The following is a 22,011-nucleotide window of genomic DNA, read 5'->3' on the forward strand; positions in this document are numbered from 1 at the left end:
AGTTGTTCCATCAATAGTCGTTATGTTTTCATAACGACTTCAAAGTAGCTGGTTAAACTTATCACAGAATCTATTTAGCAGCATATTCATCACAAACCCCTGAAGGTGATTTTGAACCATTTCCATATAGCCATATATATATATATATATATATATATATATATATATATATATATATATATATATATATATATATATATATATATATATATATATATATATATATATATATATATATATATATATTTTTATATATATATATATATATATATATATATATATATATATATATATATATATATATATATATATATATATATATATATATATATATATATATATATATATATATATATATATATATATATATATATATATATATATATGTGTGTGTGTGTGTGTGTGTGTGTGTGTGTGTGTTTAGTATTCTGCTTAATCTGTGGGAATAAATCCTAAAAGAGGGGTGATTTATGGTTTTGTAAAAAGAGCTTATCTGGGTTATACGTAATAATTTCAGTTTTATGCTTGGTTACTTTAACAAATTATTGGCTCCGTAAAAGTAGCGATTTTAGGCCTCATAATCCGGGGGGGGGGGCAAGGTATAAAACAGGAGTGTAAAAATGTATATTAAAAAGTATTTAATGTCAGATGCTAAAAAAACTGGGGGAACTTCCCAAACCTGAAACTGCCACTGCTCCACAAACATTTAAAATGGATATATAGAACCCTTTTGTACGAGAAATGCAAGTTTGGCAATGATCCTTTTTGTGAGAACCTTTCTCACAAAAATCACCTTTATCTTGTCTCACTTACGACACGACAATGGCCACTGACTCAGCATTGAATCTAATTTGATAGTATTGTTAGCGCCAAATACTTGTTTTAGTATAAAGTTGCTGTTTTCGTTTCAGTTTTGCTTTGAAGGTATGGAGGAAATGGGAAGTCAAGGCTTAGAAGAATTCCTGGCTACGAAGAAAAATGATTTCCTTGGCGATATAGACTTTGTTTGTATATCTGATAATTACTGGCTCGGAAAAAGTAAACCATCTCTCACTTACGGACTGAGGGGGCTATGCTATTTCTTCATCGAGATTGAATGCGCAGCCAAAGATTTACATAGTGGAGTTTTCGGCGGAAGTGTGTAAGATTATTTTTTTTTTCCTATCGGTATTCTTTCTTTTCTTCGACATTTGCAGTTCTTGCCCTTTTTACGCTTAGTATTCTTGTATCTTTGTTTGTGTTTGGTATTTATTTTTCCTTTTTGTAAAATCTCAAGCATTGTTTAGTGAAAAAGGATTTAAAAAGGGAAGGTAAAAATCTAATTTCGACATGAGCATGGGATAAAAAAGTAACTATGGATTTGTGAGTTAAGAAAGACAATAAATGCAATGACTAATTCGAGTACAATGCCTTTATGATTAAATTTAAATATATTCTCTTTAAATACCCTTCGCATGACTTTGAATGAATATCCCATCCATCGATTGTTGTATATATTATTTGACTAAGAAATATATTACTTTTGATTTGGTGAATTAGTAGTAAAATTGAAAAGAATAATACATGGAAAATGATATTAATGTTTTGAAAGTTTGGAGCCATTCGGCGCTCGCAAATATAACCTGACCTTGTCTCTCCACTCACTGCGGTCGGCAGCTTGAGTCTTCAGCTCTTGCGCACTTGTTTTCACGACATCATATCATTGCATTTTTGGTTTATTAATTTGTATCTTAGGATCTCTGAAGCCTGTGAATATTGTCATGGTTATGCACTTATTATTTATATCAATTTTCATGTTTCTATCCATCCGGTTTCTTCGCTCGCTTTTTTCCCTCCCTTCACCGCTCGGGCCTTCAGGTCCTTGATTTGCTGGGGCGACAGATTTTCAGGATGTGTATAGCCAATATCAATCCTTGTGATTCTAAAATGATTTTGCGTAAATTTCCAAGTCTCCTGAACGATTATTGTAGCGCATTTTTCTGTCCGTGCAAGCCTTTCCTATAGTTAAGAAAGTTCCATATTCTGAACTCAAGGATAAAAAAAATTGTTAAAATATTAAGTCTTGCTGCATTTGCGCTATGTTTTGTAACTTGAAATGATTATATAAACATTTTAATTCAAGCTTTTGACTTGTTTCCTTACTTTAACTCGAATAAAATAATCCAAATAATCAGGGAGTAATTTAACTCTAGTCAGGAAGCAATGGCCGATTTGATCTACATGATGGATAATTTGGTAGATGTTAATGGATCAATCCTTATTCCTGAAATTATGCAAGACGTGAGACCTTTGACAGAGGCCGAAGAAGACTTGTACAAAAACATAACCTTTGATGTACCAGTGTATCGACGTGATATTGGGGCTGAGAAATTACTGCACAACGAAGACAAGGTACTTCAAAAATTTATTAATTTTCAGTAAAAATCAGTTTTTCTGTAGGTCATTGAACAAACAGCTACCATATGACACTATTTTGAACCCGGAGCAAGCATTTCTCTATTGTACAACTAGTTTGTTAGCGAATCAGTTGGTTGCCGATGCTCACGAGAGAGTATATGTTTATTATGCATGTCGTTCAAACTCTCTCACTAGTTTATGAATAAACTGCTTACCTCCTTTCCAAAATCTCATAAATTTGAAAAGAATGTGTTTAAAAGTACGAAAACAAATATGAAAATAATTTTTCTTCTAAATTGTGGAACTGTAAATGCAATTATATCAGGAAGTTTTTTTTCTACGATAATAAATAGCAAGTGCTAAAATACGCTTATTTTTCATCAAAATTGGAATGATACACAGTTTTTTACAAGTTTCAGTAGTAGTTATAGTCGTTTGTCGTCATAGTAGTAGTCGCGGTGGTCTTATTTGTCGTAATAGTTGCAGCTGTCGCATTTGTCATAGTCTTTGTAGAAGCTGGAGTGACGTTGCAATAGTGCCGCGGTATTTGCCGTAGTCGCAAAAATTTAACAGAAATTATCATTGAAGTAATTACAACATTGATAGTAGTTATAGTCAAATAGAAGCATGCAGCTAGACTCAAAATTCAGGAAAGTCCGGGGAAAAACTTCACATAAGGAAGAGAATGTTTTGATTAGGTTTACTAAGTGTCGTGTGTCAACCTCGGTAATAAAGGTCCTGGGAAAATGATGATAACGAAAAATCACAGAAAAATCGTAAAAAAACCTCGAGATTTCCCGGAGATACGGCCAAAAAAGCCTCCTCCCTGTCCCTATATACGTGCCGGATACACACATGAACGAACACTTTTGATGGGATGAATCAAGCCATTTTTCCTTACAAAATCTTTAATGCCCTCTAAAGCGTTGGCTACGTGCAAATTCAAATTTAAAACACATTTTCTTGTTATAGTGGTCATACAACTCAACCCTCGTTCAGATCAGCCCCATTGATTTTACCCCCATGCGAGTCAACCTCATATCAATTGAACATATTTCTACTTTACGTCATGGAACTCCACCTCACTCAAACTCATCCTCATGTAACCCTGCTCAAACAGTATCAACACTGAAATGAGCAGGATAGAGCCTCTGCCCTTGCCCCTCCCCCATACGAAACTTCCAATGGCGTTTTGGCACTTCTTTCATTCCATGACCTTGCCCAAGGAATTAACCTAAAAATTGGGATTTTCCAACTTTCAAGTAACGACAAATCTATTGCAGAGTTTGTACAGAGGGTGGAAACTTGTTTTTTTTATATTTCGTACAAAAAAAATCCAACTTTTAAAGTTTTTAGGTTCCACTATAAAGACTGATGGTTTACGACCCAGCTTACTAAGCTCCCAGTTCACTTTTGCAGAATTGACTGCAGAGAGTATTCAAATTCAAATTCATTTAATTCAAAAACAAGACATAGCTCTCGTGGGCAAAGCCCAAATATGATGTCTCTTAGTCATAATTAGCAAAATAAAGTTGTCTGATAAAACTTCGTCAGGATAAATAAACTAAAGGATAAAAACACTTGAGATTGAGAATAAAATTATCTGATAAAACTTCGTCAGGATAAAAATAAACTGAAGAATAAAAACACTAGAGAACATTGTAATATTTCACAAAGTTTGGCACAAACCTTTACTGTAGCGCATGATGTTACAGTGGACTGGGGTCAGTTTCGGGCCCTTCTCAGCCACTTCCCTGGAGAGAAGAGATCTTATAGGGACAAAAGGTGGGGGAAGGAATGATCGGTAGAAGAGATGTTGAAGGAGGGAGGAGCCAAATCTTTGGCATAATTTTTCTCGGCGGGGATGAAAGTGTGAAATATTAGTTTCAGCTTATCCTTAGGAACTCAAAATTTTTTCAGTGTTTTTAGCATTTGGATTGCGCCGTTAGCTTTTTTTACAATTGTCTTTGTATTCTCCCGCCATGAGAGGTCAGAAGAAATCACTAACCAAGTAAAGTTATTTTATGGCTTATTAGCTCGGAAGCGATAGGAGGTTCGAAAGATGGTTGAGTATTCTGAAGAAAAGAAAATGTCGTGACTGAGCACTTGTCTTTATTCACGACCATGTTTAGTTCAGCCGCCTCTGAGGTAACTTGGTCGATGAAACCAGCAGCATTGCTCTTCGAATCCTTAGATACGATTTCCTTTAAGGACAAGTCGTCAACGTATTTCAAAACTTACTAGAGTTGAAACTAGCGCTAGTATCAAACACATAAATCACCACTGCTATCTGCCGTTTTTGGATTTTGTTCCTTTCTTAAGCCTACCCTAAAGCGCTGTTATGCAATGTGCAGACAAATATGCAGCATACCTGTCTTTCCAGGTACTTTAAAATGTAAGCGAGGATAAAGATAGGAGAATTCTGTCACCAGTAGGCTTACCGGCTAAAGCGAACTAGCCTAATTACCCTTGAAGCATCCTCACAAGCTAGCCTAGGTGTACTTTGTCCAGGCTGGATTTCGACTTAGAATTATAACTCGTGAAAGAAAAATTATTTTAGCTGTATTAGCCGTCTTATTTTCTTTCAAATTTTCTACTTTTTACTGAAGTCCCTAGACCCTACACTGTCAGTGCTGCTATTAGTTTTTAATTCCTATCTTCCCGTGTTAAATCGCAGAGGATCCAATTTTTATTAGTTTCCCGCTCTCTTGATTAACTGAAGCAAAATCTGACTGACAAAATGGTTTTGCTAATTTTAATGAAATAAATTGCTATGATTGAATCTCAAAAGGGCGGAATTGTTTTAATCTGCAATGGACATGATTATATTTTCGAGGAGAACCTTATGAAGTGCGTGACCGTACAAAACTACAATTTAACTCATTTCCAAGGATATGAGATCTGCCTCGAATTAAACCAAACAGGGCCTGAAAAATGTAGATGTTTTTACTTTTATAACTTTAATAAATCAAATTATATTAACATTTTGGTTACTAAATATCAGTATATGTATATTAAACTGACAATGCACATTCATTTGCATTATTTTCAGTAAAGTGCAAATTATGTTCTGGCCTTCGGAAGGCACAGGAGTTTTGAGCCCAACTCATATTAATTTCTGCTCGTTTTGAGTTTGACTCGGTTATTTATTGTAATTTCTGTTCGCTGTGGGTTTCATTTATTTATCGATGCTGATTTGTGGTAGTTTCCCGCTTGATAGATTGTTTGATTTTAGTTTTGCTCATTTTTGGTTTAATGGAGTTCTTTACTGTTCTTTGAAAAAATTATTTTGTGGAAAAAGTTTTTTTTATTAATTTCTGTTCGTTTTATGTTGACATAGTCTTTTCAGCGAAAAAGAAAATAATAGTTAAAATCTTTTCTTTTTTTTAAGACTTCATAGTTTGGCCTGCTATGTATACGCTGGAGAAAAATTTTCAGCAGTTTTTAACAACATACACCCTTTTAAAAACCTGGACACAAATAGTATTGTTTAATTTAGTTTCATACCTCCTTTAGTTGACCTGGAATAGAAAACTTGATACCATTCGCCAAAAAAAATCTGTTTACTTTCTTTGATAGCTTGGATACACTTAAGCTATTTTGATTTGGTTAAATTTTAAGAGCAGGAGCAGCCCCGAAAGTTTGAACATAATACCCTCAGTCGTTCTTGGGATACTGCTGAGATGCCTTATTGGGAATTAGCATTAAAATAGTGCATTTTGATTTAATCTTAAGGCAACATTTAGATTTTAAACATATTCGGCAAATGGAAGGGTGGGCGTGTGAGGGGGATTATTTGCCTTCCAATCGCTTTCGACTATTAAAAAGGGCACTAGCCATTTCAATTTCCAATCGAATGATCCCTTTTTGAAGTTTCTACGACAACGCTTTCTATAAGACGCTTAGAAGACTCCATGGGACAGGTTACAATCCTTGCCCAGAGGGGTTTGATGGGGTTATCTCCATCAAAGACCTTATTTCCAGATCTTTCGACTACGGTGAACCAAATGGCTCTCTCAAAATTTTGAATGGATGTGTTTGTAGAAATGATGGGCGTGTGAGGGGGGTTATTTTTCCTCCAATCATTTTCGACTATTAAAAAGGGCACTAGCCCATCGAATTCCTAACCGAATAAGCCCTTTTTGAAGTTTCAACGACAAGGCTTTCTATAAAAACCTTATATGCCCCCAGGGCATAACTTACAACCCTTGCCCTGAGGGTTATGGGGGAGTGTCCTCCTCAAAAACATAATTTCTATCTAAAAATCAACTACGCTGAACAAAATGGCTATCTCAAAATTTTGATTGGATGTGTTTCGGGGAATGGTGGGCGTGGAAGGGGTGTTAGTCGCCTTCCAATCACTTTCGACCCTGGTTTAAAGAAAAAAAAATTAATAATACAGTGTGCCAACATCGTTCTTATATGCCCCCAGGGCATAACTTAAAACCCTTGCCCTGAGGGTTGAGGGGGAGTGTTCTTCTCAAAAACATAATTTATATGTGTAAATCAACTACGCTGAACAAAATGCCTACCTCAAAATTTTTATTGGATGTGCTTTGGGAAATGGTGGGCGTGGAAGGGGTGTTAGTTAACTTCTAATAACTTTTGACTATCAAAAAGAGCACTAGCCATTTAAATTTTCAATCTAATGTGCTCTTTTCGAAGTTTCTGCGACAACTCCTTCGATACGAAGTGCCGCGGTCTAAAGAAAAAATAAATAAGTAAATAAATAATACATAGTGCCAACATCGTTCTTTACTTAGGCAGCGCGATTGCGCTGCCTATGATAAAACTTTTCTTGTGAATATTGGAGATTTTTGAAGCAATCTGTTTAGTGGTTGAAGCAATATATACACACAACAAGTTTCAAAAACAGCTTTTTTCGGCCATTTTTCGGATCACCCCTCCCACAAAGACCTGACGTCCTCTGTGTCCAGACTTTGTCGAACCAGAAGGCATAATCGTTGGACTTTTCAACTACTGAGAGCAAATGCCTATCTGAAAATTTCGATCCCATCCCATGGAGAAAAAAAGACTCAGAATAGAAGCTTTGCTCTCCAATCATTATTGATCCTCAAAAAGGCCACTATAACTTTCAATTTCCAAATAAATGAACCCTCTCCGAAGTTTTTTTTCTGACGATCCCTTTTATTTAAAGTGGTCAGAAAAATATATAAGCAAATAAACAAAACATGGAGACGCGTCCCTCTTTACTAAGTCAACTGTCTTGACTATGAAAACTGTATCTGTGAAGCATTTTTTTTTAAAATCAGTTATTTGTGTAATTTGACATCCTTTTCCTTACATCTAAGCTTTCCCTAGAGCTACATGCTTTCCGGCCGTCTTAACCAAAATGGCAACATTAAAATTCTGACGTGTGCCTTGTAGGGCCGCGGTGGCGCTCAGGGCTGAAAGAGTGACAAACGAGCCCCCTCCCAACTCCCATCGATCTTATGTTCTTGTCTTGAGACTTTTTGCCCGTTGTACTTTTTATCTTTTGTCTTTGCGTTATAACTTAGGTGTCTAAAATTATGGTATGGTATGATAAAACTAAATAAGGTGTTTAATGTTTCTAGGTTAAGTTGTTAATGCATAGGTGGAGATATCCATCTCTGTCTCTGCATGGTATCCAGGGCGCTTTCTCAGAGGAAGGATCAAAAACAGTCATCCCCCGAAAAGTTATTGGGAAATTTTCTATCCGAATAGTTCCTGATCAAACACCAGAAAAAGTCGCAGAGACTGTTGTGAAACATTTGGACGAAAAGTGGAGGAAAAGAAATAGCCCAAATAAATATAAGGTTAGTACAAAGGTTAGCTGATACCAACAAAGTTGGTGAAATAGCTAACCCCGGTATAACTTCTAAACTTAAACGAGGAAAAAGAGGAAATTAGACTGAAAGGTCAAATTAACATTAGTTAAACTTGGCTTATTCTTAGAATATATTTTTTTCCTGTCTTGAGGTTCTCTTAGCCCCATAAATAATTCCTCTAATTTTCAAGCTGACTGACCACTTTATTTCTAGGCAAGTGGTTTTTAAGTTTCAGATCTAGTTGTTATGTTTCTACGAATTTTCAACTAATAACTATTGTTAGCTAATAATTGTGTTACCACTGTCTTGACAAAACTATAAGCGAACAATCGGACAGCGGAGAAAAGCCTTAAATGAAGGAAAAACATATGTTACTTTACAAAAGCCTTAAATGAAGGAAAAACATATGTTACTTAACTGTCCCCAATCGATCAGGTGACATTTCGGCCAAACCAGGCTTGTCATGATTTGACTTCAAGATTTTTGTTTACATCTCCTTCATGTGTACAGCGGGATTTCAAAAGTACTTGCAACTTAAATTTATGCCTCGTATATAAAGGAGCCTCAAAGGAAATTATATTCCAGTTAACTCAGAGAGTACTCTTTGTCTGTAATCTTTAATTGCTTTTAAAGGCACACGGGAAATTAAGAGAGAATGAATTTGCTTGACTACTCAATGGTAAAATGCCTTCGAAAATAAATCATTTGATTGTTAATCTTCGATTTGCAAACTGATTTGCTGAAAACTGCAAAGCCATAAAAAGACTTAATCTCCGACAAATGAGTTCAAATTTCAAAGCATTTACGAAATGAAATGAAAAATTTGTGAGAATCTTTTAGTCAAACTTAGTGAGCCTTGAAAAAAGGTTGTGAGACATTCTGGGCCAATTGTTGATAATAGTAAATCTGTATATCATCCTAGCTTTGTCTTTTCTTCAAAAGAGAATCATTAAGCGCTTTTATATGTGTTACAAAAAACCTTAACATTCCAGGCCTATCTTCAGCACGGAGGCAACCATTGGCTAGCTGACCCTAGTCATCCACACTACATTGCTGGTCGTAAAGCCAACCAAATAGTTTATGGCACTGAGCCAGAACTCACAAGAGAAGGTGGTTCAATCCCGATTACGTTGACATTCCAACAATTAACTGGAAAAAGTGTTATGTTGCTACCTATGGGTGCAGCTGATGACGGAGCACACAGTCAGAATGAAAAAATTGATGTTAGAAATTACATTCAAGGAGTAAGTGTCCTTTCTTAATGCACTTAAGATTACGTAAGATTATTTGTTTAAATAATTTGTATTTATGCGTAACATCTAACCAATCACGTGATGTTATAGAATGGACAGGCTCTTTGGTTGGTTGATAAAAACTGAATGATTACATTTATTTTGATATGATATAGTCCATAAGGCACTAAAAGTCCCCAAAAGAGGAGGAAAGCTGGAATATTTGGTCATGCAATAAATAAACTAAAACATACAAATATAATACATTAACTGTTAGTAATTACGTGTTAGTTGTAAAACGTATACAACTAACAGCACACTAATTTGTAAAACGTGTTAGTGGCCATGTTATAAGGCAAATGTGAAAACTGTAGAGAAATGATGGAGCTTGATGAACATGAAAATAACAGAATCAAACTAACAAAGAATATAGCTGTAAATACCTTGTGTGTAGGCCAATTCCCTCCTGGGTTCTTTTTACCTACTTAGTGAAAACTACCAGGAGGGGCAACCCTTCATATATGGAATAAATCTTCAAAATTGATATGCAAATTACGCTTTAATTTTTCATGTACGGTGAGCCAAACTTGAACCTGCATAGTTGAAAAACGTTCAGAAATTAAATAAAAACTAACTTTTTTGTAACTGAGAGTAAGGAGCGACATTAAAACTTAAAACGAAGAGAAATTATTCCGTATATGAAAGGGGCTGCCCCTTCCTCAACACCTCGCTCTTTACTCTAAAGTTTGACTCTTTGTCACAACTCCACTTTTTAAAACAATAGATCTTTAGCTTAAAGAGCGAGGCGCTGAAAAATGGGACAGCCCCTTTCATATACGGAATAATTTCTTGTCGTTTTAATTTTAATGTCGCTCCTAACTCTCAGTAATTTTTTTTCTTATTTAATCACTGTAAGGTTCATGATTATTTGTCCAATTAAAATCAAACTTATGAAACGAGTGCAAGTCACAAAATCAGTGAGATTAAGGTCTATATTTTTTTTTTTTTTTTTTAGTGGTTAGCAGCATAAAGGAGTGTAGTCAAGCAGGATAATGACGATCCACTTGTATATGTTTTAACTTAAACGTCATCAAACATATAATAGCCTTTGATAATTTTATAATTAAAATTAATAAACTCATTCTACTTAAAGGTGTCCCCTATTGTTGCTAAATTCTACTACATTCTGTTATAAATTTTATCTTATTATTTTTCATTTATATTTTTTTTCAAAATAATCATCATGGATTTATATATATATATATATATATATATAAAACAGATCATGGATTTATCTGTTTTATATATATATATATATATTATATATATATATATAATATATATATATATATATATATATATATATATATATATATATATATATATATATATATATATATATATATATATATATAAAACAGATAAATCCAAGCATGCAGTGTAAGTTTCGTCAGTTCAGAAAATGTCTGAATGAAAAGGAGCTTGTAATCAGATAAATTTAAGTAAGTGGAAATTTAAGTTAGGCTAATGTAGCTACATATATATATATATATATATATATATATATATATATATATATATATATATATATATATATATATATATATATATATCCAAGCATGCAGGGTGAGTTTCGTCAGTTCAGAAAATGTCTGAATGAAAAGGAGCTTGTAATCAGATAAATTTAAGTAAGTGGAAATTTAAGTTAGGCTAATGTAGCTACATATATATATATATATATATATATATATATATATATATATATATATATATATATATATATATATATATAAAACAGATAAATCCAAGCATGCAGGCTGAGTTTCGTCAGTTCAGAAAATGTCTGAATGAAAAGGAGCTTGTAATCAGATAAATTTAAGTAAGTGGAAATTTAAGTTAGGCTAATGTAGCTACATATATATATATATATATATATATATATATATATATATATATATATATATATATATATATATATATATATATATATATATATATATATATATATATATATCCAAGCATGCAGGGTGAGTTTCGTCAGTTCAGAAAATGTCTGAATGAAAATGAGCTTATAATCAGATAAATTTAAGTAAGTGGAAATTTAAGGTAGGCTAATGTAGCTACATATTATATATATATATATATATATATATATATATATATATAAAACAGATAAATCCAAGCATGCAGGCTGAGTTTCGTCAGTTCAGAAAATGTCTGAATGAAAAGGAGCTTGTAATCAGATAAATTTAAGTAAGTGGAAATTTAAGTTAGGCTAATGTAGCTATATATATATATATATATATATATATATATATATATATATATATATATATATATATATATATATATATATATATATATATATCCAAGCATGCAGGGTGAGTTTCGTCAGTTCAGAAAATGTCTGAATGAAAATGAGCTTATAATCAGATAAATTTAAGTAAGTGGAAATTTAAGGTAGGCTAATGTAGCTACATATATATATATATATATATATATATATATATATATATATATATATATATATATATGTAGCTACATTAGCCTAACTTAAATTTCCACTTACTTAAATTTATCTGATTACAAGCTCCTTTTCATTCAGACATTTTCTGAACTGACGAAACTCAGCCTGCATGCTTGGATTTCGTTTTGATTCGAAATTATCAAGAATCCAGATTCTATGCATGGCAAGTGTTCAAATCCAATAAAGGCCGCCAGAATGCGATATGATTACTATTTACAAACAAAACACCGAAATTAATTATTGAGCCGAGTCGCTCCTTACTTACAGTTCGTTACCGCGAACTGTTTGACTATGCATACATCAATATATGGAGGAAAAAAAAATTAGCTGTTATTTCAGCGAAGCCAGGGTCATAAAACAGCCCCGGAAAAGTTCTTTTTGCTTGACAAAGTGGTCCCAAAACGGACTTTTTTGTTTAGCAAAGCATAAATTAATGAAGCCCATAATTATAGACATAGTATTTTATCCTCTGAGCAACTCATGCTATGAAGTTTTTTTTTTTAGATAGATCAACATTATTAACGTTCTTAGCCAAGTGTTATTATTTTGTTTCGCTTCTGTTTATCTTCAGAACTAAGTTTCTCTTAGAGCTTTGCTGGACAGATAAATTTTACTTTTTTTCCATTTTAGACGAAGATGTTTGCTGCCTACCTTGACGAAGTTGCCAAAATAGAACAATAAACATCTTCACTTTAACATATTACTGAAGATGACGGGAACTATATTTCAATAAATTATATTCTTCCTATTTATTCATGGATCAGTAGTTGATTTCTAGGTTTTCTTCGTTAAGAATAACCTGACAATTAGCACATTGTGGCCACCCTGTGCACGTCAAGTTTGTGCTTCCTTCTTGATCTAGCCAAATCAAGAAATGTTTTATAGAGTTGCATACCTAGCAAATGTTACTTAAAGATTTCTCGGAACAGGTACAAATCTTATTTAAACCAATCGAAGCTTTCGAGTCTGCATTGAAAAACACTGGGCAATAAAGTACTTCAAACCCTGTAACCCTGGTTCTTTATTCTTATTAAATAAAAAAAACAAGTTTTTTTAACTGAAAGTAAGGAACGACGTTAAAACTTAAAACGAACAGAAATTATTCCGTATATGAAGGGGGCTGTCCCCTCCTCAACGCCTCGCTCTTTACGCTAAAGTTTTTTTATTGTTTAAAAAAATAGAGTTGTGAGAAAGTCAAACTTTAGCGTAAAGAGCGAGGCGTTGAGGAGGGACAGCCCCTTCATATACGGAATAATTTCTGTTCGTTTTAAGTTTTAACGTCGTTCCTTACTTTCAGTTAAAAAACTTGTTTTTTTTATTTAATTTTTGAACGTTTTTGAATTAATGCAGGTTTTGATTTTGGCTCACCGTACATGAATAATTAAAACAAAATTTGCATATTATATTTGGTTAAATGGCTTTCTCGAAACTTGTTTAATTTTATTTACGAACGTTTTTATTAGTAATAAATATACGTAACTTAGAATTAACTTACGTAACGAACTTCTATATTCATAAATTTTTAACACGTATATTAGGGGGTTCGCCCCCTAGTCAATACCCTGCTCTTTAAACTATAGTTCGAATTTTTTTTCCAGTTCTTTAAAAATGACCTCTTAATCACAATCAGTTGATCAGTTGAAAAACTTGTTTTTTTTATTTAATTCCTGATCTTTTTCTTTAATAATGCTGGGAAATCCGGCGCCCCCTGCATCGCAATGTCCCTTCCCCCCGGACGATTTCCGGCATGGACCGAGCCTTCCCTAGCGCCCCCGACCCTCTCCTGCCCCCCCCTACCAGAAAAAATCTCCTCTGAAAAAGTCTGTATACTTCCCAATAACCAATACTATATGTTAACATTGAGTAAAGTTCATAACTTTCAGCCCTCCCCCTGGGGACTTTGGGGGATCAAGTCATCCTAAAAGACATTTTTATAATATTTTCGACCATGCTGAACAAAATGGCTATCTCAAAATTTTGATCTGGTGACTTTGGGAAAAAATGAGCGTGGGAGGGGGCCTAGTTGCCCTACATTTTTTTTGGTCACTTAAAAAGGGCACTAGAACTTTTAATTTCCGTTCCAATGAGCCCTCCCACGATATTCTAGGACCACTGGGTCGATACGATCACCCCTGGGAAAAAAAAAACAACCAAACAAACAAACAAACAAACAAATAAACACGCATCCGTGATCTTTCTTCTGGCAAAAAATGCAAAAATCCACATTTTTGTAGATAGGAGCTTGAAACCTCTACAGTAGGGTTCTCTGATACGCTGAATATGATGGTGTGATTTTCATTAAGGTTCTATAACTTTTAGGGGTCTTTCCCCCTTTTTTTGAAAATCAGCCAAATTTTCTCAGGCGCGTAACTTTTGATGGGTAGCTCTAAACTTGATGAAAGTTATATATTTGAAATCAGCATTGAAATCTGATTCTTTTGATATATCTATTGGTATCAAAAACCCGTTTTCTAGAGTTTCGGTTACCATTGAGCCGGGTCGCTCCTTACTTACAGTTCGTTACCACGAACTGTTTGATAACTTTTCAAAAGACGCATGTATTGTATTACCTTGTCAAAAGATAGGTGTGTCATATCATCCTGCATATGAAGATGCAGTTCATATCAAAAATCGGATTTTATTTCAACATTAACTTTTGCTGCTCATAAAAGCACAAAAATGAAAATTATCTTTTAAGTAAGCCCTTAAACATCTATCTATGACGTTTTAGTGCCCCACTTGCGGCGACAAAAAAGAAAAAGGGATGCATCAGTACTTCCGATGCAAAAAATCGTTTTTCTTGTTTCTCAAGACGGGGAACTGTGCCTCTCCTATATTTGGCTTAGGTGATTCCGCTAGTGCAGTTTTCATTTTGATACGACACCATTTTCGAGGGGTTTCAAGCTATTTTTCGGAGTTCCCATAAGTTTGTGGTAACACAGGATTAAAATCAAGTTGGGGTAACACTGATCCTCTTTTTTTTTCACCGCTAGCGGGGCACTGGCACAACATTGAGAGCTGTTTAAAGGCTCATTTGAAACAAAATTGCTATATCTAGGGCCTTCTGAAAATATTAATAAAATTTTATTAATATAAAATATGATTTTCGACATAAAAACTGCATCTTCAAGTACAAGATGATGTAATAGACGTATCCTGGTGACAAGGGATATGATCATAATATAACATGATATCATAAATAGTATCAATTGAAAATTTGCTTCTCTGGGATCTTCATCAAATTCAACCTAAGGCTTCTTCTCCCCCCCCCCTCTTCCTCCCCAAGGATAGCGTTTTTCAGTTGGTTTTATAGATTGTGATTTCGTGTATATAACAATTATAACTAAGAGTCAACAAACGATGTCAACGCAGACTTGCAAGAAAATTTCTTTTGCGACCTTAATCTCATGGTACGGCACTACGGATTTAACGAAATCAAGGGAAACTAAACGAACTCGTTGAAACTAAACGAACTCGTTGAAACTAAACGTTATGCATAAATAGGAAAAAGCTTTATTGAAAAAATGGGCTTTCAGATACATAATGGAATAATCACATGGTATTTGAAGTTAGGCTTTCTTCGGCTGTGGTTTCTTTGCCTTTGGGCTATCAGTTTTCATTTTTTTGGCTGGATTTGGTCTCGTTTCCTCCTCTTCCTCTTCACCAAGCTCCTCATCTTCCTCGTCCATTGCTTCTTCTTCGTCTTCATCCATGTTGTATTTATAGGCTAGTAAATTCAAGAAAAATGATTATTACGGCATTATATTTTTATACCATTTGTTATTTATATTCTCAAGTATATCTACATTGAGGGAAGGTATTTTCAAGGAAAATTTGGGATATTCAGGCCAAACTGTGGAATTTTTGCTTTGAAACAGCTTTAGTCCCTCTTTCCGAGAAAAATCCCCAGATACCTCCACAAAATTTTCCTCGTATCGAGGATGTTCTCAAAATATAGCTTTTTGGCAATATGGCACGAGAGAGACAGCATAAATGGAAAAAATACTAAAAAGACATAAATGAAACCAATAAAGTAAATGAGAAATTGCATAAGGAATTATGTCAAATATTACAATTTGAATTAATATTCACTATCACAGTCATGAAGAACATATAGAGACGACACTAGAGCATCATTGTAATAGATCCCTCCCAATTTAAGTTGGTTTTGAAAATTGTAGGATAGCTTATTGTTTGAAAAAAGAGCCATATTTTGCGACTTTTTAGATGTTTTTTTACAAGCCAGTTTTGTTGTTTGATCACATATAGAGTAATAACTACGTCCAGGAAACAAAACCAGCATTTAAAGGATAATCGGTAATTCTGTCCAAGAGTACATCTACTGAAACAACGATTCAATGGCCTCTCTCGTTTATCACTAAAAAACTAACTTGAACCAACTCTTAGCAGGGAAGCATTTCCGAGCAGATCAAGCAAATTGTTGCAAAGTGGGGCACCAGGGACTTGATCAGAGGAAGCCAAGTCTGGCATACTCAAACCAAGCCTAACGGTAGGCTTTCTTTTGGTTCTAATTAGAAATTCTTATTTTCTAAATGAGTTTATTTGATTTTGACAACGAAAAAGTGTTACGATTCAGTTTTGGAAGTTACTGATCTTAATTCTCTCGCTTAGCCAAAGCATTTTATTTTTCATGAAATTATTTCTTTCTCTTCGTTTTCCGGGTAAATTTATGACATCAGACGTAATAAAAATCAGAACATAGATACACAGACGGCGGTAAAAAATAATGTATAGTCGGCTACACTGGACATTATTAACACGTTGAATTTTTTTTCGAGCAAATCACAAAACCATTGGCATTTTTCTCGTATTTCGCATTTTCATTTTGTATCTTGCGTATATTTCATCTCATTTTTTCACACATCTTGCATTTTTACCTGCATGCATTTTTTCAGGTATTTGAAAAAAAAAAAAAAATGAATGTCAGAAGATTAGCTAGGATAAATTAGAAACGCGGTTCAAGTCGCGAATGAAAGAACATAGTTGCGAAAGTGTTTCCCTTTTTTCAGTAAGATTTTTAAAACCAAGGACTTCGTTCAAGCTATAATTAACATCTAAACGGAATGTCTTAAACATTCTAAAATGATTTAGGTACGTTTTGAAGTGTTTCCCCACCATTTTATGTTTGAATCATCGCAGATACACTATGAACCTTCCAACGTTTGCCTGTAGACATAATAATCATTCAAGTTGAAATTAACACCAGTATGAACAACGATGCCAATTGTTTATCGTTTCTGTGGAGTGATGCTGATCTGATAGTTTTCAGTCGACATAACTTAACGTTTGTCAAGAGCTGCCACCTTCTCATCCTGTTTGCGTCTGTTTTTTAAACTCAGTTTGATAACGTCTTTGTTTTTCCCCTTGCGCTCTTTTTTTGTCAGGTACTTGTTTAGCTCGACTTTCATACCTTTCTTTCTCATCAAGTTTCTTCCTTCGATTTTGTGATGCCGAGATGTATGGGTCTGGTATCTTCTTAACCCGAAGGTTAATTTTTGAAGCTATTCCTCTATACTAGGAGATTAAAAAGGTTGCTAGATCCCAGAATTTGCGATTGACTGATCCCAATATTTCTTCTTACAATCATTCATATAATATGATGCAGTCAGAGAAAAAAAATCTTATTCTGTGAATTCTTAATCCAAAGTCCTGATTGAGAACCTCTTCCACGCCCTTAGATGCTAACCCCCCCCCCCCCCCTCCCCGTGATTGCACTCCAAAACTATGTCGAAATTTATGAGATAGCCATGTTTGTAAAAAAAAGCTTTTTTTTACATAATAGTTACATTTACTATTAGCCCGAGTCCTTCCCTATTAAAAGTTGGTTAACACGAGCTGTTTGATCATTAATGTTTTCCTTTGCATGTTTTAATAGCCGGGCAAATCGTACGGGTGACTGATACAATGGCTTAAGATTAAATATTAGACAGGACTAAAAGAAAAATAAAGGTGGGGAAGACATTTTTCATCTGGTAACTGCATTGGTTTTCCTTCGAGTCACTCGAAAGTACTTTAGGAAGTCACAATTCTGGTAAAATTTTATGGGTTTTTTCTTAATTTTACATACTCTATGGAATTAACAAATTACTTCTAGCTTAAACGGTCGTCCAAACGTATTACTTGGTGGTCAGCTTCAATGCAGAATAGAAACATCAATATTGTATTATAAACTGGCAATTAATAGCATACCAACTCCATGTGACCCCACAAAGTGCACTGGTCCTGATCCTTGGACGAGTCTTAGAGTGACAGGTGAATCATGGAATACGAGATCCAAATAACGCTGGTGGTCTTTTCCAGCTGCCATAACAGCGCACAGAACTTTGAGCTTATTGTCTGAATACCCATGAGCCTCTACTTCCACCACGTTTAATTCCCCTTCTTTAGCTTCAGGTGCTAAGATAGCCTGGAATATTAAAACTTACAAACATTCAAACACAAATTCAAAAAAGATTAGTTTGAAAACTTTTGTTACTAACTTCACTCTCCCTTTCCTGACATTTGATCGGTGTTGTTACTTCTGTTACTTGTCCCTAAACTTTAGGCCTTACTCAATCTATGTGTAATTTCGAAGAATGCAATGAAAGTAACCCTGTGTTATTCTATCTCAAAACACACATTACAAGTTTCTCACAGAAAAATTTAGTTCCGTATCTCTCAGTTAAATTGCAACAGAGCAGAGAATATAGAATTACAGTGAATTATTATTTACCATTGCTTCATAATTACATACAAGGGTAGATTTTATAGTATCGAACATATCGGAAAAAGATGGTTCTACAAAGTAGACCAATTAGCACAAATATGGCATCTCCCTCACCACTAAAGAAGTATATGCGCATATTATTCTTTTGCTTGAGGGAAAGCGGGGGAGAGGGTATTTGTCTTCCATCTACCTAGATGTTGGAAATTGCGTTTTCAGACATTTTTATAAAATAATAAATTAAAAAAAAAAAAAAAATCAAAACCAACTAAATAGTTATCCCTAGATTTTCAAAAATATGTTTTATTATCTTCATTAAGAAAAAACTGAAAAAATCCTTCTGGTTCAAATAAGGTGCAATATACCTAATATTCTTCTGAAAACTTAGCGGTAAGAGGGACAGGCGATATTGGAAGAATTATAGGGTAATTTTAAACTTCCAATAATACAGATTGAAAATCCTTGTGATTCAAGCCGAATTCTTGCGTTACAAATATGTTAATTTTTATTTTACCTGCCTCCGTGCTAAAAATTTGGCTGTGGTAGAGACAGTGGGCTTTTGAGGGGACGACGAATCCACTTTGCTTCCCAATCATACATGCTGAAAATCATGCATAATCTTTGTACTAAAAAATTGGCGGTAGGAACACGGTACAGGTTCACTTGATACTTCGAATAATAATCGCTACAAGATTCTGCATTAAACAAGACACAAGATGCCTACCTGTGTGCTCAAAATTTGGTGGTGGGAGGGCCAGGGTTGTCGAAGGGTGAAAAGCACATTTAGCTTCTTGAATCATACATATTGATAATGATCATACAATTCCACTTGAAAGGTGTGTCATGGCCACCTTTCTGCTAAAACTTTGTGAAATGGGACTTGGTGCCTCAAAGCATACTGATTGGAAATAATTGCACGATTCTCATTAAGACAGTATGCCTCATCCGTACCTTTATACTAAACAGTTAGCTCGTTTTAACACCAAGTTACGATTTACCTCGTATGCTTATCTAGTCCTGACCTAGCTTGTTTCCAGGATTTAACTCATTTTTGCACAGTCATTTTCCTATTGCCTTTTTTCCAATATCCAGCTCATCAATGAAAATGGAAATAATTTTGACCACTCGAAACTCTACTGGACAAGTTTTGTACGAAAAAATTGATGTAATATATGTGATGAACTTATCTCGATTATTTTCAACATTAAAAAAAGCTTCTTGCGTCAAAACCCAATTTCTTGCCAAGGGCTAACTTTCTAATTACAATACTAAGAAGCAAAGGGTAAACCCTAATTTCTTTACAAAAGATAGAACTACTAAATATTGGAAGCCATAAGTATACAACGTCTCAGCCTCGGACCTACATCAAAACAAAATGTCACACTCATCAGAAATCACAAACAAAAATGTCCAGTAGCATTAGATGACAGCACTGTTGGGACCCAAGGGTTAATACTCCTCTTTTGGACCTCAAAGTTTTCCCAATGCAGATTTGCTATCTTTCTAACAGATATTTCGTCAATGAGACCAGGAAAACGTTACAAATCTTGAACACTTTTAGACTTGAGTTCAACTCTAATTTGAAACACGTCCCAGTGTACTTAAACAAAGAATTCTCGTCGAAAGAAGAAACAGTGCTCGCAGTCTCAAAAGGTCAGTAGAGCATCTTTGGATAACCTTCTTCAACACAAACTTAATTGTTCCGATTTCAATTCGTCCACATACGGTCTGGCTCAAGAACAAGTGAAAACCATCCGTTTTTGGCCCAGGCAAGAATTAAACACAGCTTCCCACACATAATATAATGCTAGTCGCTCCGTCCTGATGTCCACCCTCTCGTAAGATTAAAAAAAAGTTTTTTCAACTGAAAGTAAGGAGCAACATTAAAACTTAAAACAAACAAAAATTATTCGTATATGGGGGGCTCTTCCCCTCGTCAATACCTCGCTCTTTATGCTAAAGTATTTTTAGTACTTTCAAAAGAGCTATTTATTCTAAATAAACGGCCTTTGTGATTAAGAGATTGGAATATGGCCTTAAAGAATATGGAACAAAATTCGAACTTTAGCGTAAAGAGAGAGGTATTGACGAGGGGGAGAACCACCTCATATACGTAATAATTTCTGTTGGTTTTAAGTATTAATGCTGCTCCTTACTTTTAGTTGAAAAAAACTTGTTTTTATTTAATATTGAAATATATTGAAGCATTTTTGAGTGCAATATACGTATGCGTCCAGTTGGAAAAATTAATTAAAAAACAAGTTTTTCCAACTGAAAGTAAGGAGCAACATTAAAACTTAAAACCAACTGAAATTACAACATATATGAAGAGGGTGCCCCCTCGTCAATAACTCGTTCTTTACGCTAAAATTTTTTTGTCACTGATAAAAGAGCTTTTTATTCTAATTAAATGGCGTTTGTGGTTCAGGAGTCATTCTTAGAGAATTCGGACAAAATTCTAACTTTAGTATAAGGAGCGAGGTAATGAGGAGGTGATTCCCCTCACATGTGTAATAATTTCTGTTCGTTTTAAGTTTTAATGTGGCTCCCTACTTTCAGTTGAAAAAACAGGTTTTTTTAATTTAATTCACAGATATGAGCTTTAAATGTCCACAGTGGGGTTTGCGGATGCGTTGAATCTTATGTTATGATTTGAATTAGGATTTTTTTACTTTTAGGCAGCCATGTTTTCGGAAATCAGGCGCATTTTCTCAGGCTCGTAGCCTTTTATGGTTAACACTAAACTTAATGAGACTTATATTTATGGAGCCAGCATAATAAGCCTATTCGTTTAATATAACTACTGATTTGAGAATTCCGTTTTCTTGGAGTTTTGGTTACCATTATGGCGCATTGATCCTTACTTACAGCTCGTTACCGAAAATTGCTTGACCCCACCTCGCTATGCAGGTATTTCTAAAGTTATATAAATTATGAAGGAATAGATTAATTATAAACGCTTAAAAATGCTTGAAGATATGGATCTCTGGGATTTTTTAGTGTTTTTTCCAGTATTTCCCTATATAAACTGCTTTGTACTCGGGTATACTACTTTCCATAATGGAGCAGATTTTGTTTGGTTTATAAAAATATAAAGGTTGATCTGTTCAGTCTTTATCTTATTAAAAAAAAAAAAAAAAAAAAAAAAAAAAAATTAAAATCCTTTATACATATCAAAATCAACCTAGAAGCAGCCATCTTTTTTGATGCGATAACAGAAGAAGGCGGTTAGATGTGGGGAGCCTAAACAAGAACACAAAGATAATACTGTATTTTTTCTTCTTCTTCTACAATCACATCTCTTTTTTCTCTTTTCACTTA

At 34.2% G+C, this 22,011-nt stretch overlaps 2 protein-coding genes across 2 annotated transcripts in view; one reads left to right on the plus strand and one right to left on the minus strand.

Annotated features, from left to right (window-relative positions):
• Window positions 1-12,714, plus strand: part of Cndp2 (Cytosolic non-specific dipeptidase 2) — a 32,332-nt gene extending 19,618 nt beyond the window's left edge. Inside the window, exons 4-8 of the mRNA XM_089088309.1 lie at window positions 912-1,141; window positions 2,193-2,391; window positions 7,974-8,195; window positions 9,200-9,451; window positions 12,597-12,714. Of these exons, the coding sequence (XP_088944435.1) occupies window positions 912-1,141; window positions 2,193-2,391; window positions 7,974-8,195; window positions 9,200-9,451; window positions 12,597-12,647 (954 nt within the window). The 3' untranslated portion in view covers window positions 12,648-12,714. The remainder of the gene's footprint in view (window positions 1-911; window positions 1,142-2,192; window positions 2,392-7,973; window positions 8,196-9,199; window positions 9,452-12,596) is intronic.
• Window positions 12,715-15,463: 2,749 nt separating this feature from the next.
• The window catches only part of LOC148953127 (nucleoplasmin-like protein ANO39), a 36,163-nt gene continuing 29,615 nt past the window's right edge, over window positions 15,464-22,011 (minus strand). Inside the window, exons 3-4 of the mRNA XM_089088312.1 lie at window positions 18,177-18,393; window positions 15,464-15,693 (exon numbers count right to left, since the gene is read on the minus strand). Coding sequence (XP_088944438.1) covers window positions 15,536-15,693; window positions 18,177-18,393 — 375 coding nt within the window. The 3' untranslated portion in view covers window positions 15,464-15,535. The remainder of the gene's footprint in view (window positions 15,694-18,176; window positions 18,394-22,011) is intronic.

Source organism: Artemia sp. Qi Xiang Cuo, chromosome 4 (assembly GCF_049724085.1).
Source record: "Artemia sp. Qi Xiang Cuo chromosome 4, ASM4972408v1, whole genome shotgun sequence".
Taxonomy (NCBI): Eukaryota; Metazoa; Arthropoda; class Branchiopoda; order Anostraca; family Artemiidae; genus Artemia; species Artemia sp. Qi Xiang Cuo.